The sequence below is a fragment of the Lentinus tigrinus genome (assembly GCF_003813185.1).
Source record: "Lentinus tigrinus ALCF2SS1-7 unplaced genomic scaffold L226scaffold_1, whole genome shotgun sequence".
NCBI classification, from domain to species: domain Eukaryota; kingdom Fungi; phylum Basidiomycota; class Agaricomycetes; order Polyporales; family Polyporaceae; genus Lentinus; species Lentinus tigrinus.
Genome location: NW_027137910.1, coordinates 1,470,776 through 1,487,097, shown reverse-complemented (window position 1 = coordinate 1,487,097; position 16,322 = coordinate 1,470,776). Strand labels below are relative to the sequence as shown.

The 16,322-nt window shown below is 55.2% G+C and overlaps 10 protein-coding genes across 10 annotated transcripts; 7 read left to right on the top strand and 3 right to left on the bottom strand.

The window, feature by feature from the left end:
* Positions 1-562: 562 nt before the first annotated feature.
* L226DRAFT_475551 (G-protein beta subunit) lies at positions 563-2,410 on the bottom strand. Its single transcript, XM_067676675.1, has 6 exons — positions 2,279-2,410; positions 2,033-2,206; positions 1,496-1,976; positions 1,299-1,430; positions 926-1,238; positions 563-870 (listed from the first exon to the last, which is right to left on the bottom strand). The coding sequence occupies exons 2-6, from the start codon at positions 2,145-2,147 to the stop codon at positions 859-861; spliced, it is 1,053 nt and encodes a 350-aa protein (XP_067542694.1). The 5' UTR covers positions 2,148-2,206; positions 2,279-2,410; the 3' UTR covers positions 563-858.
* On the top strand, positions 2,276-3,392 carry L226DRAFT_16749 (uncharacterized protein). The gene is made up of 2 exons (XM_067672593.1): positions 2,276-2,938; positions 3,009-3,392. Exons 1-2 carry the CDS (start codon positions 2,483-2,485, stop codon positions 3,231-3,233), a joined length of 681 nt encoding a protein of 226 aa, XP_067542693.1. The 5' UTR covers positions 2,276-2,482; the 3' UTR covers positions 3,234-3,392.
* A 1,713-nt stretch (positions 3,393-5,105) lies between these two features.
* On the top strand, positions 5,106-5,481 carry L226DRAFT_564734 (uncharacterized protein; the record flags this gene model as incomplete). The annotated part of the gene is made up of 3 exons (XM_067683685.1): positions 5,106-5,115; positions 5,186-5,305; positions 5,369-5,481. 3 exons carry the CDS (start codon positions 5,106-5,108, stop codon positions 5,479-5,481), a joined length of 243 nt encoding a protein of 80 aa, XP_067542692.1.
* Positions 5,482-6,033: 552 nt separating this feature from the next.
* Positions 6,034-6,907, top strand: L226DRAFT_528322 (uncharacterized protein). The gene is made up of 2 exons (XM_067679329.1): positions 6,034-6,758; positions 6,816-6,907. Exon 1 carries the CDS (start codon positions 6,058-6,060, stop codon positions 6,445-6,447), a length of 390 nt encoding a protein of 129 aa, XP_067542691.1. The 5' UTR covers positions 6,034-6,057; the 3' UTR covers positions 6,448-6,758; positions 6,816-6,907.
* On the top strand, positions 6,743-7,174 carry L226DRAFT_564733 (uncharacterized protein; the record flags this gene model as incomplete). The annotated part of the gene is made up of 3 exons (XM_067683684.1): positions 6,743-6,758; positions 6,816-6,983; positions 7,038-7,174. 3 exons carry the CDS (start codon positions 6,743-6,745, stop codon positions 7,172-7,174), a joined length of 321 nt encoding a protein of 106 aa, XP_067542690.1.
* A 1,632-nt stretch (positions 7,175-8,806) lies between these two features.
* Positions 8,807-9,753, top strand: L226DRAFT_528318 (uncharacterized protein). Its single transcript, XM_067679328.1, has 5 exons — positions 8,807-9,132; positions 9,194-9,224; positions 9,283-9,306; positions 9,363-9,455; positions 9,516-9,753. Exons 2-5 carry the CDS (start codon positions 9,215-9,217, stop codon positions 9,614-9,616), a joined length of 228 nt encoding a protein of 75 aa, XP_067542689.1. The 5' UTR covers positions 8,807-9,132; positions 9,194-9,214; the 3' UTR covers positions 9,617-9,753.
* Positions 9,754-9,886: 133 nt separating this feature from the next.
* L226DRAFT_528317 (uncharacterized protein) lies at positions 9,887-10,508 on the top strand. The gene is made up of 3 exons (XM_067679327.1): positions 9,887-9,960; positions 10,020-10,074; positions 10,154-10,508. The coding sequence occupies exons 1-3, from the start codon at positions 9,915-9,917 to the stop codon at positions 10,326-10,328; spliced, it is 276 nt and encodes a 91-aa protein (XP_067542688.1). The 5' UTR covers positions 9,887-9,914; the 3' UTR covers positions 10,329-10,508.
* On the bottom strand, positions 10,315-12,413 carry L226DRAFT_528316 (spindle pole body protein). Its single transcript, XM_067679326.1, has 8 exons — positions 12,218-12,413; positions 11,982-12,164; positions 11,434-11,932; positions 11,268-11,375; positions 11,070-11,215; positions 10,864-11,014; positions 10,562-10,788; positions 10,315-10,508 (listed from the first exon to the last, which is right to left on the bottom strand). The coding sequence occupies exons 1-8, from the start codon at positions 12,380-12,382 to the stop codon at positions 10,452-10,454; spliced, it is 1,536 nt and encodes a 511-aa protein (XP_067542687.1). The 5' UTR covers positions 12,383-12,413; the 3' UTR covers positions 10,315-10,451.
* A 105-nt stretch (positions 12,414-12,518) lies between these two features.
* Positions 12,519-15,041, top strand: L226DRAFT_549110 (Rsm22-domain-containing protein). The gene is made up of 7 exons (XM_067682650.1): positions 12,519-12,989; positions 13,044-13,323; positions 13,381-13,535; positions 13,595-13,776; positions 13,836-13,967; positions 14,017-14,485; positions 14,544-15,041. The coding sequence occupies exons 1-7, from the start codon at positions 12,587-12,589 to the stop codon at positions 14,834-14,836; spliced, it is 1,914 nt and encodes a 637-aa protein (XP_067542686.1). The 5' UTR covers positions 12,519-12,586; the 3' UTR covers positions 14,837-15,041.
* Positions 14,962-16,295, bottom strand: L226DRAFT_556076 (mitochondrial 54S ribosomal protein uL1m). Its single transcript, XM_067683103.1, has 6 exons — positions 16,200-16,295; positions 15,961-16,143; positions 15,690-15,905; positions 15,419-15,640; positions 15,243-15,369; positions 14,962-15,187 (listed from the first exon to the last, which is right to left on the bottom strand). Exons 1-6 carry the CDS (start codon positions 16,263-16,265, stop codon positions 15,120-15,122), a joined length of 882 nt encoding a protein of 293 aa, XP_067542685.1. The 5' UTR covers positions 16,266-16,295; the 3' UTR covers positions 14,962-15,119.
* Between the last annotated feature and the right edge of the window lie 27 nt (positions 16,296-16,322).

Here is a 16,322-nt window from a genome sequence, read left to right as displayed (position 1 = left end):
TGCGGGACTGGGAGACGCAATGCGAGGGGCCGGAGACGCGACGCGCGACGTAGACGAGCCCCCGCCAGCTTCTGCGGCCTTCTGGGCCTGTCTCTTCTTGAGCTAGAGAACGGCCGGGTGGTGAGCACCAGTTCTGCCAAACACATACAGTGAGAGACAGACCATGGCCCTCGCGCGAGCTGCTTTTGCGGCGCGGTCGTCCTCAGACATCCTTGGTAACAGGAACTATGTCAAGCTGTAGTAACGATGGAGGTTGCGTTCGAAGGAGACTGCGCTCCGAGGTCGCGGTAGTAGTGCAGTGACAGCAGCCACAGGGCCATGGCACAAGCGCTAGCGCCTGGACCAGACACGTCTACCTGAACGAGACCGAACGTGCCTATGTATATCATACCGGTCTTTCATCTTCAACATAACCAAAAAGTCGGAGGATCGTCAGGCGCTCTCTTCCTCTTGGGCTTATCGGACATTGGGGGTCTCTTGAGCTCAGGATCCAGACAGTGTTGGCATACATAGGTTCTCTATTGCCAGCTAAACCAGAATGGGAGAGTGAGGGACACAGAAAGCGCAGAGCGAAGAAAAGCAACAGGAACATAAGAAGGGGACCGTCATAAAGGATGTATAAGGATGATGACACAAGATGCAGGCCACCCGGGGTCTGGTGGTAATGAGTGGGTGTGGGGTAACGCGTAAAGACAGACACGACGGCGGCCACGAGGCGCAGGTGAGGGCAAGGCAAAGAGCTACCGTATGAATAGAACAGATATCGATATAGAGGACATGGAAACCCATTCCGAGTGTACACTGGGGTAGTAGAGAGGGTATGAAAGACGATCCCGAACTTCACATGAAATAGACTCCTTATGCCCAGACCTACGATGGACACGTTAGTAGCTTGTAGATGTTTGTGGTAGCACGATATACTCACCCTGAGCGTGCTGTCCCAACTACCCGTGCAGAGAGCCATGCCATCTGAGCTGACACCGAGGCAGCTGACACGATTCTCGTGACCAGTAAGAACACCGACCCGCTCGCCTTTGAGGGTGTCCCAGACGTTGCACGTCCAATCATCGTAACCGCCGAAGAGAATGCGGCCGGAGATTGAGAACGCGACGGAGGTGATACCGCACAGGATGTTGTCGTGAGTGAAGGCGTTCAATTCACGGTCGGCACGGATATCGAAAAGACGGCACGACGCGTCGTCCGAACCGGTGGCGAAAGCATCTCCGTTGGGGAAGAAGCTAGCGACCGAGTCAGCACCGCAGGCCAGAGATATGAATAAGGTGAGGAACGAGTCTTACCTGACTGCGTTGATGTCAGACTCGTGACCAGTGAAGGTCTGAGTGGCCTTGCCGCTACGGATATCCCAGAGCTTTGCGGTCGCGTCGCAAGCACCGGAAACGAAGACATTCTGGTTTGGTCCAAGAGACAAGCTGTGATAGATATATGTCATGAGACAGGCCTGGGAAGGGAAAGCCCGGGAGACGCGTCGACTTACCTCATCACATCACCAGTGTGGTCGCTGAACTCAACAACGCGGACACCGGCCTCGATATCCCAGAGCATACAGGTCATGTCACCAGAGGAGGTGACGATCTGGCGGTCGTTGAGGAAACGGCAGCAGCTAAGGTAGCCGGAGTGAGCGCTGAGCTCACGGGCACCCTTGACGTTGTTGCCCTCCTTGGAGTGAAGGTTGTAGATGGAGCAGATGTTGTCGAGACCACCGCAGGCGACAAAGTTACCAGAGGGAGAGTATGCGCAGGTCATGACCCAGCTGGAACGGAGGGGGATAGCATGGACCTTGTTGGTTGTGTATGCATCCCAGACGATAAGCTTTCCGTCCTGCGAGGCCGATACGAGATGGCGACGGTCGGTAGCCCAATGCATAGCGTAAATCTTGGCAAGGTGACCACGGAGAGCACGACGGGGGCGCATGACAACACGGGGGAGGGCAGGGACTTCGTTCGCCATTGCGCGGACTAGAACGCGGAGTCTTGATCAGTAGGCAACATGGACGAGCAGAAAGGAAACTGACGAGAGGTATCGGCGGAGGACTCCCTCTTGGCACGGATTTTCTCCTTCAAACTCTCTGCCTCACGCCGCGCAGCGGCAATGCGCTCCTGGATGTCTCCCTGAGGTGATTGGGACATGGTTTTTGGACTTGGACTGCAACCGAGAAATGGAACGGGGTGGGTGCTGGACGGTGTGCCTGGACGAGCAAGAGTAGAACGAAGGTGTGAGAGGTGGATATACGACGGCAGGGGGGAAGGGGTGTACGCACCGTGCGAGTGGGGGAAGCTGGCGAGAAGGATGCGTCAGGGGGGGAAGGTTGGTACGGAAAGATTCGTGGGAACCAACCAAGGCTAGCGGAGGCTAGAAGAGGTCGGGCGGAGGACGGTCGACGAGCAGCGGGCGGGACGCCGACTTGACCTGCGGGGAGGACGGGGGAGATGGCGGGGGAGAAGAGAGCGACGAGGCTTGGACGATGGCGACGCTGGCACTGCGTCCCTTGATGCCCTCGGCTCACCGACCACTTGTCAGTCTGCGGACCTCCCCATTCCCATCCGGCCGCCGCCCGAGCCGGCCCCGCCGCCATCACCGACAGCCCGGTCTGGCCTGCCTGCCCCCGGCACTCCCCGGTCCTCCCCTGCCCCGGCCGGCAGCGCATTCCTCTACTCAACGCCGCCGGAGCCTTTTGGATTATCGCCCCTCTGCGCCTCGAGTCTGTCCAACCCCGGATGATCTTATCCCGCTCCGAGCCTCTCGCTTCCTTGGATCTAGGCCTCGCTGCACAGCGGCCCCGCTGCACACCGGAGAGAACCTCAAATCATTCCGCGGAGACACCAATCAGCCCCCGCGATTCTGGGCACCAGCTCAGCTCTACTCCGCCGATCCCACCTTCTTCCTTCTTGGTGCGCAGCGCAGCGCGGCCTGTCCTCAGGTGTGTATACCTGTCCGTTATGCGCCCCACAATATTGCCATGACTCACATCCTGTGGGATACGTTTACAGTCTGCGTCCCCTACCGACCTCCGTGGCATAATGGGACCCAAGGATTCTGGCGCAAAGAACACCCAAGGTCCGTTCGATGCACCGATGACTCGCTCTTTCGCCCAACTTCCGACGTTTCCTACCCATCTACTCCACGGCGGCAACTTCTACATCACCTCACAGACGCTTCTCATACGCGTCTTGCGCCCTCCGACCATCGTTGGACGGCGGGTCGTGGATGGATAGGACGAATGCTACCACCCTAGCTTCTATCCTAGTCCTTTGACTCGACTGCGCGCATCAATGTCGGGCATCCACCATCCGTGTGCGGGCATCGTTGCGCGTAAACGAGACTAGGACACCACCCTCCCGCCGCCTGAGTTGAGTCTCCGGTGTCAACATCCCACCTATCATCTCCACGTTGGGTGGTAATCATCAGAGTGTCCTCCTAGCACAGACCCAAAGTCCGTTAATATCCGCCTGTCGGAGCGCGGGCCTCAGCCGCAACTGACTTTGCATTCCTCTCATCCAACGGCTGCTGACACCCACCGAGACCATCCACGTCTAGCGACTGGGCCGACCGTATCCGACGCGGACATTTCGTATCCCACCATGTCGGCGTGTGAACGTTCTGTCTCCATGATGGTGACGATGCCGAACGTGGGGGAGTCGATACCGGACTCGCTGTCCTTGTAAACCTAATACACCAGAGGATCTCACTCTCGTCAAGCGAGATCCCCGAACAGTCATGTTTTGCTTTGCTTTTGCTTGAAAAAGCCTTCCTCGTGTCGCGGCGCTATCGGGCGACATGTCCTATGCCTCATTAGGTGTCCAGGGCCAAAGTTGCCTTAATCCGAAGGCAACTTTCAAGCTATTCACCTCCGACGAGGATCCCATCGTATCGTCATGAGATCACGGACGTCTACTGGCCTTACGGCAACCCGCTAGAATGCCGGTGCTCAGTTCCGAAAGCCAACCACAAAGCTGGTATCTAAAGGAGTGCGATGCACTTCAGTGCTCCTTATTCTTAGTGACCTACCGAAAGTGGACGGTTCGATCGATCAAACCGCACTCCCGTTGGCGGTTGCAGTGCAGATACTTACTTAACATTTTTGGCCCACTGCTGCCGCCAAAGACCAGTGGTTGACATTCATCGCGCATCGCAGAGCCGGTGCAGAAAAAATGCAGCTCGGTGCAACATCGCCGGTGGTTGAAGCTGATTGCTTTATCACTATGCGGTATAGGCAGAGACAGGTTGCTCTCTGTGGATTGATAGTATCCAGATACAGTCGTGGGCGTTCCGATGTCCCGTAGCTGCTGCGTGGCGGAGCATTTTGGACTAGGGTGAACAGCGCCAGCCACCATCTCGCCCACGGGTCGCTATCAGGGCAACCGCAAGGTATTCCGCTCATGCATCTCGGCGTGCGTCATGCAAAGACTGACAAAATACAATAGACAATGTCACATCTATCAAGAGTTGCCATATTTTCCTGTTCACCTTGTTCACGTCCGGGAGCCGTTCCGACATAGCAAATTGAAAACCACATAGGTCTCACAGCCTATGGTCCAAGGTACGGCAACGAAAATTTTGCACGTGTAGATCCTAGGATACTGACTGGAGGCTCCGCGAAGTGTGTGTCCAGCGTCGCTGGGATCTCAACTTCTATAGATCACCCGCACCCTACCACATCCCCCGCCCGTCCGCGACGCGCTACCTGACTCATGATGCGTGGAGGATTGCTGTTTCGCGCCCCAACGACTCCGGTTGACTCTTGTCAAGACACTCCGGTGCGCAGCGGGGTGTCTTTGCATTCCAATCATGCCCGCATAGGTGTTTCCGGATAGGCGTCCGACGACACTGGTTGCTTGTTCTGTCTCTCTCCTTTTGCGGTCGCCCTGTAGGCAATGTCATTTTCGGCATCCCGTCAGCGCATGAGACGCCAACCCAAGTATCGCAGATGCAAGGGTCTGCCAGCGGTCGCCCAGCCACACCGGACTATATAACTTGGAGGGACGACGGAATGCAGACTTCAGCTCTCCAGATCTCTCTCTTCCGTCTTCAGCTTCCCTTGGCCTTGCTTTTTAGTTCTCGTCTCTTCATTTGTATCCATACACACGATGTCTGAGCGTGAGTAGGGCTCCCCCTTGACTTGCTTGGCTCGTTACTGATATCTGTCTATCCGGATATTTCGCAATAGACTGGCGCATGCAATTCAACAACTACGTTCAGCGTAATGGTCTCGGAGCCCTCGTCGCCTGGCCTCAGCCATTGCAAACTGGTCCTCAGAATGCCCCAACGTGGACCGCCTCTGTATACGGTTAGTTCATTGAATATTTTATACCAGTTGTCCCGAGTATTGACCAACGAAATCACCTGATAGTGAATGGAGTTGAGTACGGCCGCGGCTCCGCCAACAACCTTGGTGGCGCACGCGAGATCGCCGCGGAAATGGCCCTCAGAGCTTTGTGGAGCCAACGTGGTGGCTACGCATGATGACCGTAAGTGCCATGCGCTCTCGTGTGAACTGTGCGACACTGACCGGTGCTGTAGGGATAGCCTGGCCCGCCTCTCATGTATCCGGCCTTGCTCTACCTTACAATCTTGGACACTGTGCACGATAATTCTTGCTTGCGGCATCACAACCTGTATCAACAGCGCTGACTGGATCTGTGTGGTCTTAGTCTCACATCACTCACGCCTGCTTCTCTACTTCTCCGTAACGATTCCTCTATGTAGCCTGCAGATGCTATCAGACGCTGTGCCTAATGCAATGCTAGAACTCCGCTTGTGAACTGTGCTGTGTGCTCTGATCAACGCTGGTTCTACGCAGGACACGAAGCTCAGGGCTAGCTATACGAGGCATTACAAAGCTCACTATGACTTCACTCCCTCCGCGCTTTCACCCAGGAGCGCCAATCTCCGAGCCGCGTTGCCGTCAAATTTCCAGGAGCGGGCAGCGTCGCGCACATCGCTCACCAATAGCACACCTCTCTGGTAGTACCACTCGACACCTTTGGACTTTCTACACTGCCAAACCTCCGATATAGGGCCCTGCGGCGGGATTCGCTCATGACATGCGAGGACGTCGTGGTGAGGCATGCAGCCTTAGCAGGGATTCTCGCTATGTTCGGACCCACCCACGGAGGGCACGCGTCGTTCAAGCCTAGGCCCCTCGGACGCCACGAGGGGACCGACACTCGCGGCAGCCGACCATATCCAAGCACGCAGGAAGTGCGTAAGACTGGCTCTCGCGCTCCGCATTCCGCGAACCCTTGCACTCTGCACTTCCGTCATCTCCGACAAGATTCTCCCCGGGCCCGCAGCCGTTGTCGACAGCCGTCGTGCCGCTCCCCACTTCAAACGGCGCTGGAGTCCTTCTTTGTCCTCTTCCGCCGCCTCCGTTGCACCAGGCGTGTAGGGTCAGTACGCTCGTTGGGGGAATCCAGCCGCCCCGTCTAGGCTTCTCTCCCGCACCAGCAGATTGTCCTATGGAATGGTACACCTTTCGTGAGTGATCCCCTAACACCTGTTTTGTTGTGCGATCGAGAGGCCTGTGATGCGCAAGGCCCTCAATACTCGGTATGAAACTAGCATCCCTCGCGCCCTGGTGTTCTGAGCTCCTCTCCTCGTCACCGCAACGCATAGTCGCGGACGGTAGGGAGGCAGCCGAGGGCCCGAGGGCAGCAGGTGCAGGTGTATATAGCGACGATGGTCGTCGAGAAGGTGTCCAGCAAGAACATAGACCATAGACTGGATGGCGAACAACGCCGGTACGTGCATTCCCTGACACTCTCCTGCTCTTGGATCTCACCTCGTCGGCCTTGCAGACGGAACCGTGGCTCTCAACAACTGTGCGACCACTCCCGCCGACTGCAAGTACCCCTTGACTGACATCGCCATAGACCTCCAGAACAAAGGGAATACGTCTTCTCTCAGCTGGGAGGATAAGTACACTGGACCGCGTCACGCCGTAGAGTGGACCTCGACCTGCAAGAGTGACTTGCCCCTTTGTCTGCACGACCGATGCCGCTGACACAATATTCTTGCAGTCGATGGCAAGGCTGTGGCGAGCGGCAGCGGCCTTCAGAAGAACTTGGCGAGGGATGCCGCCGCCAGGGAGGCCTTGGTCATCCTGGCTGCCGAAGAGGCGGCCGCGTCTGCTAGTAATGATGCAGCAGCCAAGTAGAGTCTGCGACCAGGTCGCCGCGTCATTCTTCGTCTAACCTGTAACTCCCGTGTTCCTTGGTCGTGTGCATCGTGTCATCCGTCGTGTGTCCCCATTCCGTGTTTTGTATGTTCTGGGTCCTTTGCGTCATACTTGCTTCCCCCTACCCCTAGAATTCGTCCTGTTCTCCGTCGCTTCTTGGCTCCGGTAGCACCTTTGTTCCTAGATCCGGCGTCCGTGTATTTATCTCGTGGTGCCCGCTCAATCTCGTGTGCGTCAGTGGACATTGGTCGTTTAGACGCTGCGCTACCGTACCTGGGCGGTAATTCTCGGACGACCCAGAGCGTCAGGGGCATCCCTTCTTTCGACCATGCAGTGACACTCGAGAGTAAGTTAAGCATCGGCTGCCGCCAACCTTCGAGAATGCTTGTGGCAGCCGCATGTCTGCAGCGCGCCTTCATAGTGAGTGGAGCTCGGTTCACCGATCAGATCCGCGCTTGAACTCGCAGTCGTACCATGTCGCCGCATTCTCCGAACGCCACGGTTCAACCACCCACCTTTGTGCCACAAAGCTGGGCGCAATACGAGGTAATTACCACAGGACATCTATTGGCTCAGCAAGCTGCTCATCTACAGATACGATCACAGTTCAAGCTCTACGATCGATATCGTGATATCCGGATACAGCAAATACACCGGCCTACTGCGCTCGACATGTCCTCCATCTACTGTCTTGTGCCGCGACGGCAAGACAGGTGCGTTTCAGAAACGACGTAGCGGTACTGTCGCACGGTGAAACTCATGCTTTCCCGGTCAGAGGCACTTCAATCTGTCCGGGAGCGTGATTAACGATGCGGTCAGGTTCCCATACTTTGCGCTGAATGCCTGACAAACATTCATCCTCCGGTCGAATCGCAGACACGGCTTTGGCATGGCCTCGCGCCGTAGGTCGTGGCAAAGAGGTGTCTGTCATGGACGGCATGCTACAGTCATTCCAGAGCTCTGGGCTCTCGCGCCGTGCAGTGCCGGAGTGCGTTGCGCAGGCTTGGATGCAATAGGGTCCCGTTAGGGGAGTAGCGGACCATCATTTTGATATCATTTAAATGATATCTGTTTTCCCCGAAAACGGTTCCAACTCCGTTGCAAGTGCTACATACACGCCGACGCGGTGCGGTCGTTCCGAAGATAATGTTTCACCTCTTTTGGCGCACCAACCCTGGCGATGCGCATGCGAGACGCTTCAAGCGTCCCGGTGTTCAGTGTGACCAGACGTTGGTCTTAGGTCCCTATTAACTGTGCTGACGTCGTCTCGCCGAGAACATGCGGAGCAGCACACGCTGTTCGACCTCGACACCGTCATCATCTGACATGCCGGTCGCTCTCAGCTGGCCGTCGTGGAACTGTCCCATAGTAGCCACGTCGAGGACCCTACCGCTTGCACGTCTAATGCGAAATGCTGTGTATGCGATGTTATCGGGGTAGTGGTTGAGCACGCAAGCGGGTTTAACATCTGTGGAGGGGCAATTCTAATCACACACTAAGAATGTTATTCTCTGGTTCCAGGTCTACATGAAAGGTACGCTTAGGGCTACTCGGCGTTGCCAATGGGTGTCTAGTCACTGACATTGAGGTCTAGAGTCCGTCCAGCCGCGGTTGTGCCTCCGATGCCCCCCGTTTCCGGTCGAGGATCAATGTTCAAACACCAAAGAGGCCTCGGGTGTGGACGTGGATATGCTCCGACGGTCTAACCGGAGTTATTCAGCATTGCTGCCGCAGAAGGCTGCTGTTCGACCACTCGACCCCAGAGTCACCCCGATGACGGCACATACGACTCAGCCTGTCAACCTCAGGTATCCCGCTCACCTTGTGGGAGCGGGGGGTGAAAGTGCTGACGGCACGACGCGTCTCACCTGTCGAATGGCGTCTGCAATATGCCCTGGACGTGTCCATTCTGGCGCACTTGAGGGTATAAAGGATTGGTGAGTGCAGACACTTCAGCAACGACTGAGCCTCTCGACTCGTTTCTCAATACACAACAAGCTCAACAGCAATACAAACATCATGGCCGATCGTAAGTCGCTATTCTAACGAATTTTCCCTTGAATTGACCGCGTAGGATTTATTTGCAGGCTGGACCGTACAGCTCAACAACTGCGAGTATAGGATGTTCGCCTAATTGCATCTCAGGCTGACGCTTAACCCCTAATAGACCTGCAGGAGAGACAGGCTCTCCACATCCTTTCATGGGGCGAGTTGCTGGTTGGTCCGCCGGGTAACAGGGAGTGGCAGATGACCTGCGTCAGTGAGTAACTGCGGAGTCCTGGTGATTGCACGGACGATTACTCATGGTCCGATCATTCAGTAAACGGCGAATCGAAGGGCGTCGGAGTCGCCGCAACGAAGGGAGCTGCCAAAAACAAGGCGGCAAAGGAAGCCTTGGCTGCACTCGGTCAACCAGTGTGAATCTGTCGGACAAGCGGGAGATCCTGATCAGGAACCGAAGTCAATCAGGTCCGACTCTCCACTTGACTTACACGAGAGCTTCAAATACTTCCGTAGTACACCCTGTTTTGGAATGAAGTCACCTTTCTTGTCACCGTTCCAATCGCTGCCAGACGTGCGTAGTGGTTCGTGCGATTACTAGACTTTGGCGTCTGCTATAGGACGGATTACGTAATAATCCCAGTGTGCTGGCACCAGACGCGCATGATGAAGATTACCTTCAACCGGTGACCACGAACAAGGATCTTGGACCATACCTATGTCACGGAGTCGAGCTGTGCCTTTCCTTGTGGCAGGTGTCACAGGTAAAAAGATATCGCTCGCCATGAATCTCCGAAGCTGATCTCAACCTCTTGCCGTGCAGGTGTCTTGTCCGGCGTTTACATATTCAAACCCTTGTTCGACCAGAGGACTGGCAGGCAAGTCCTCCTCTCGCGCTGTTGGACTTGGCGCAGATAGACATTCTATCTGATTGCTGAAACTTGGACACGGTGACAGGGCGGTAGCACGTAGTACCGACAATGACGCCGTGCCAACAGGGTCTGTTGAACCACCTCTAGCCGCGGAGCGCTCCCCGGCGGCTGCCGTGGCACAAGGCAATACAAACCCTGACATGATGAAGGCGAGCGATGGAGCCACAGGAGGCACAAGCAGTTCAGAGACTCGAAAATAGGAATATATTCATGCTAGTGGCGGAACAAGGCCAGACACGTGTCGGTCGGCCGTTCAAACGTCCATAAGTGACAGAGAAAAAGGAAACGGCAATGGTTTGTACACTCCAGGTACCAACGAGGTACTACTTGTCAACTTCCATGCCGTTCGCCGACGTGCCGTCTGGTCTCCGTTCCCATATCTACATAGCGACATCAGTGTAACGCATGGCATCACGCACCGGGAAGAGCGTACCTGTAACATAGTCTCTCCAAGGACAATCATCTCCTTCCTGATCTCCTCGACGATGAGGTCCTGGATCTGGAACCACTTCTCATTCTCCCCACCTCCTGCTCCGGCTCGGAGATGAACCTTCCACACTGTGCTCTCCTTGTCACGGGTCGTGCCTGCAGTCGATTCATGTGTGACGTTGGCAATCAAATCGTAGACGGTGGAGGGATGGGAAGACGGCGCATCGAGATCTGCAATGTATCAAAGGGACGCACCACGCGCTCTATCAGCTACTGCGCCGGCCATAGCCCGATTGAAGTACGTACAATCTTTGAAATCGAGACCCCGGAGCGGAAAATTGACGATGGTCGGATTCTTCTCCTCGACGAACATATTCTTGGTGAATCGCTTGAAGTGCAAGATGATATAGCGGGGCAACCGCTGGCACTTGTAGCGTCGCAAATGGCCCATTGATTCCTGAACAGAGTCATCGTCAGCGGCAGTGTATCGATATGATTATCATCAGTCGGACCTGCGTCGTTTGACCGTCATACTTCGCGAGGACAGACTGAATGCTGACTTGCGGTATGATGTTCTTCTCAACGGCGTCTTGGAACAGTGGCGGAGGGGGCAAATCGACCGCCAGAAACAAGAATGGTGATACCGTCGACTTAATCTCTATGGAACAGCATGAGTCTGCAGCTACATGAGATAGATAGCTGTCGCCCACCTCGATCAATATCAAAACGAGGCTTCTCGTTGCCTCCGGAGTCAGGTCGTACGAGAACTTGTTGAGTTTCTGTCCGGACTTTGCCTTGGAATGTGGAGAAAATGACACCTAGCGAGAGCAAGTTACTTGCGGTTCATTCAGTCTGGTCACGGAGCAAGCAGCGTACTGGAATTCTGCTTCTTGGTCCCCCCCATATCTTTGTGAAGATGGTTGAGCAACCACCCTAAGAATTCGACCGGGTCCCCCTGTTTCTCTAGACTGAATTTACCGACACTTGTCCGATTGACTTCCTGCAGGAACTCATGCGGACTGACTTGGCTCTTGAACAGGCGTGGATTCCACAGCTTCTTGGCGAGACCCGCAAAACGCTTCAATAGCTCGGACTCCTTGCCACGAAAATTGGAAAGTAGGAGGTAGTCTCTGAGAGGCGGCACATGGAGGAGGGAGTGGATGATGACGTTCATATAGTCGTTCCTCTTGATATTGTTCAGACCGATGTATCCGGGTAGATATGGCTTGTTGGCGAGGTCGTAGGACGGCTTCTCGAGGTGCGCAGGCGTAGAGAGCCTAGATACAGCGGTTGGGGTGAAAGAAGGGGATAGTACAAAGGAAATGTCCTCCAGAGATGGGTCTGAAACGGGGTAACCGTCGGGAAGAACGTACACCTAACAAGAGTTACCTTCGGCATCGACGAGGCCCGCATTGCAGGCTCACCTTGGCGGTTTCAAGATTGATGAATACGTGGTGATCGTCGTGAATTGCGTGAGCGAACGCGTACGAATTCCGTCCTCGCCCCTGGAAGTACTTGCCACAGACCAGGCAACCGTAGATGTTGATGTTGGACGACGAAACCGAGCATACTTTCTCAAAGTCGAAGTCCAGTACAGCTCTGTTTATCTGGTTATACAATGAGGGGTCAATCGCAATACATGAACTCGCAGTCCACATACAGTGTCAAGGTAGAGATCGGAGGCCTTCTGAGGCTCCGCCTGGGCCCTTGAGGACAAGGGCGCGTCCTCCTCGTCCTCCTCATCCGCATCATCCTGAAGTCGTACTTTCTTAACCGGACGTTCCGACTCCTCCAGTCCGTCGGCGTGTTTAGCGGCCATAGACATGATGAAGCAGTAGAAGAGTGTCAGAGCAGCAGGAAAGGGAGGATGTCGCGTTTGTGGCTGCAGCGCCGGCCCAAAAGTCACTTGGCGCCCATAATTTACACAGTGATGGCTGAAGCGCTGAATCTTTAACCGAAGTGTCCTCTTTCCCTACATTCCCTTGCTTCTGTCACCCAAATTCACTGTCTACGAAAGCAGCCCTCTGGAATGCTTCGCCTTGGCTGCCGTCGGACGCTTGGAGTTGTCTTCCGTCACAAAACGGACATAGTACGCTGCTCCTCGAATTCGGCTTCTTCGTCGCATCATCCCAATGCCCCTCTCGAACTCGATCCAGCTTTCCAAGCTCTGCTACGTGACATTGATATTTCTCTTCGGAACAAAACTCAAGAGCATACTTCGAGTTCGCGCGGGCCTCGAGAACTAGAAGTCTTCCCTCATGATCCAGAAAGCGAGGCCGATTACCTGTCTTCCGCGGAGCTCGACGCTCGGGACGACTTGCTCAATCAGAAGGAAGGACGGAAGTCTCCAGCGGCGGCGTTTGGAAGTCAGCGCATTGGGGCGGTGGTGCTTCCGTTCGAGCTGCAGTCGAGTATTGGTCGGATGGTTGCAGGTAAGTACTTTCGTAGATGATCGCGGGGGGTGAACTGCTCATGTTATATCTCAGATTCCGACAAACACGAATTGCACCACGATGCCAAGCGGCTCTTCATGGACGAGTCCGCTTCGAGAGTTGAATGGAATGCCTCATACGATGCCCAGTACAAGTCTGGGAAGGAAGCTGGACGCCATGCGCTGAAGGATGCGACAGCGTTTGCAACTGTAGCGCTTCCTGCCCATTATTCTGCGATATACGCGGTTCTGGATCACGTCAAGCAGCGTTTGGGACCCGAGTGGGGGGTGGAACGTGTTATAGACTGGGGTGCCGCTACGGGCAGCGGCTTGTGGTTCGTGTGAAGTTATGTCGGGGATTTCGTGGTATTCTGACGTCTTCGCTGTCGTAGGGCATCCGGACATGCGTTTCAACAAGGTTCCGACGCGGACGATTTTGCTCCGTCAGACATGGAGGATATTCGGATATCTCGTTCTAGCCTCGTCAGTTATTTAGGTATCGACAAACGGGAGGGTCTTGTACGGATTGGGAAGCGTCTGATCAAGGGTGCGTCTGCACGGACCACGGTTGTTAGACAGATTGTCGGACTAACAGAACATCTATAGATGTTGAGACTGGCACCCTCAGCGTCTCGTGGCAGAAGTCTTTCCACGAAGACGATGTCTTGAGCCGAGAGGATGGGTCCAATGTCATGGCGTTATCGGCGTTCCTCTTATCGTCACTCCCTACGCATGTTGACCGGAAGTTGCTCGTCAAGGAGATTTGGGATAGCGGTGCCGAGGTCATAGTACGTAGCGGTCGGGTCCACAGTTGCGCACATGAGCTCAGCCCATCGTTTCAACCCAGGTTCTTATCGACCACAACTTCGAAATGATCGCCGAGGCTAGAGAGCAACTCCTGAAACTTGGCAGGAAGGAGCTTGATAACCCTGCGATGGCAGAGGAAACGACGCTCAGAGGCGCTCATGTCGTTGCTCCGGTCTGTCAACAAATCTCAGCGTCTTGTAACTGTCTAACCTGGTCAACAGTGTCCCCACGATGGGGCTTGTCCATTGTACCACCCCGGTTACGGTAAGCTGGAGTGCAGCTTCACGCAACGGTTGCAACGGCCGGAGTTTGTGCGCAAGACGAAGCATTCAGGAATAGGCCACGAGAACATGAATTACTCCTACGTGGTAGTTCGCCGGGGTCCGCGCCCCGCTCCGACGGCCACGAAGGTTGGTCGGGTCGGAGATGTGGGAAGACGCGAACTTGCTAAGCACCTAGAAGACTCCATACCCATGACCCAACTCTCCGTAGCTGGTGACCATTCGCCTGAACACACGAACAATGATTGGAAGCAGCTCGTCGATGTGGAAGCACGGAGCGGGGACGCTGCCCTGCATTCAGATCAGGTTACTGCGGCGTTGAGGCAAGAGTCATATAGCTGGCCACGCCTCGTGTTCCCACCGCTTAAACGGAGCGGGCACATTATTCTCGATAGCTGTACTACAGAGGGTAAGTGGCCGATTCCCTTGTTCTCAGGAACCCAGACATTCACATTTTCGTATATCAGGTCAAATCATGCGCATGACTATCCCAAAATCCCAGGGAAAGCAGCCATTCTACGACGCGCGCAAGTCGAATTGGGGTGACTTGTTCCCTCATGAGCCCAAGAACCCGCCGCAAGTGCGGCACCAGCCCTCGCGACCGGGACATACGCCCTCGGAAGGACAGGATATCGGCAAGCGCAAACATGAACGTACGATCGGTCAGAAGGCTAGCTATGGCAAGCTTGCTGAAGACATCAAGGAGCGCAGAAGGTATCAGAGGCGGGCGCGTCGACTAGCGGAAGCTTATGACAATTAGTCAGCTGGGCCGTGCATTGCCACGTTATAATACTCCTTGTATAGCACTATAATGAACCCCCTCTCCTTCAGGACTACTTACGTACTCTCCCCCTACTCCTGTCACACTGCTCATGTCTTAATGCTCGATTTTACTTGCAAGTGCTTTGCGCGCACGATGGCAGCGCAAGCTCGAGTATCAAACCCGAATTGCGAACAATACGCATTGACAGGGGAAACGACTTAATACCATTGATCGATTATATGGATATAGGTGGAGGAGGTCACTAGGAGAGGCCGCATCTCTACGCGTCCGAGATCTGTATACTCGGTCCCTGCCGGGTGCTGAGAAGAACACGGGTGATAGCATTCACTTCAAACATATATGAGCCAAAGGTGGTGAGCATGAATGTGCATACACGACTCACCGGGTTTCTGGCTGGCCTCTTTCTTGTTGGAGTCCGCGAGAGGATCACGAATGTTGCCTGTGGCTCGTTTCACAACCGTGATGAAATACCGCACATTTTTCATCACGTCGGAGACAGGGAAGTGCATCTGGGACGAAGATATAGATACATCACAGCACGGGGGCCAATGCACTCACCTTAGCGATTGGTTGGCGGATCGTGCCCTCCTTGTCGCCCTTCCATTCGCTCGTTCCTTTCAATCTCCTGATATACCCTGCAATGTCGTCAGTGACGGTGCCCCTACGCTCCGACGGCATCAATCCCCTTGGACCAAGCACACGGCCAAGTCGAGGAGTGATCGGGCGAATGAGGGAACGACTGCACAGGAACATTGTGGCTTGGTAGCGGCCGCTAATGATCTGTCCAGCCAGTCAGGCTCTGCGGAACGACTGAGTGGAATGTACGTACACCCTCCACCAACTCCAGACCGCCGACAATGTCTGCGCCTGCCTTCTTCGCCTCCTCAGCCTGTCTCCCTTCCGCAAAGACCAGTATGCGATCCTTGCCCTGTGACTTGGTCTCACGGGGCAGGTTGAAACGACCCTTCGGTATCGTGGATCCTTTGCCCATTTCCGTCTTCACAACAAGCTCATACGTGGCGTTTGGGGAAGCGACCTCCACCGCCTTCGCGCACTAGCAGTCAAGACACATACTAAGCCGCATGCAAGCGGAGACGCACCCGTAACACCTCCACCGCGTCCGAAAGCGTCATCTTCTCGCTATCGTAGATGCTCTTGGGAGCTTTCTTTGCCCTCTTCCTCTCCTTCGCAGCGAGCTGCTTCTTCGACAGGGTCGGAAGTTTCTTCTCGCGTCGTGCCAGGACCGCGGGACTGTAGTGGAACTGCCGATGAGGTGTCTGCCTCTGTGACTGCAGTTCAATATTGTGCAACAGTACCGCCGCATCAAAATGCAACGCACCATCAGCTGCAGCGTGCTGCTGCATTGCCGACAGCGAACTGCGAGCTGCAGGGCGGCGAGAGACATCGGCGTAACGGTGAGGAAGGGAGAGTGCGCTAGCGCCGGAATGGGGCGCTTGTGCAA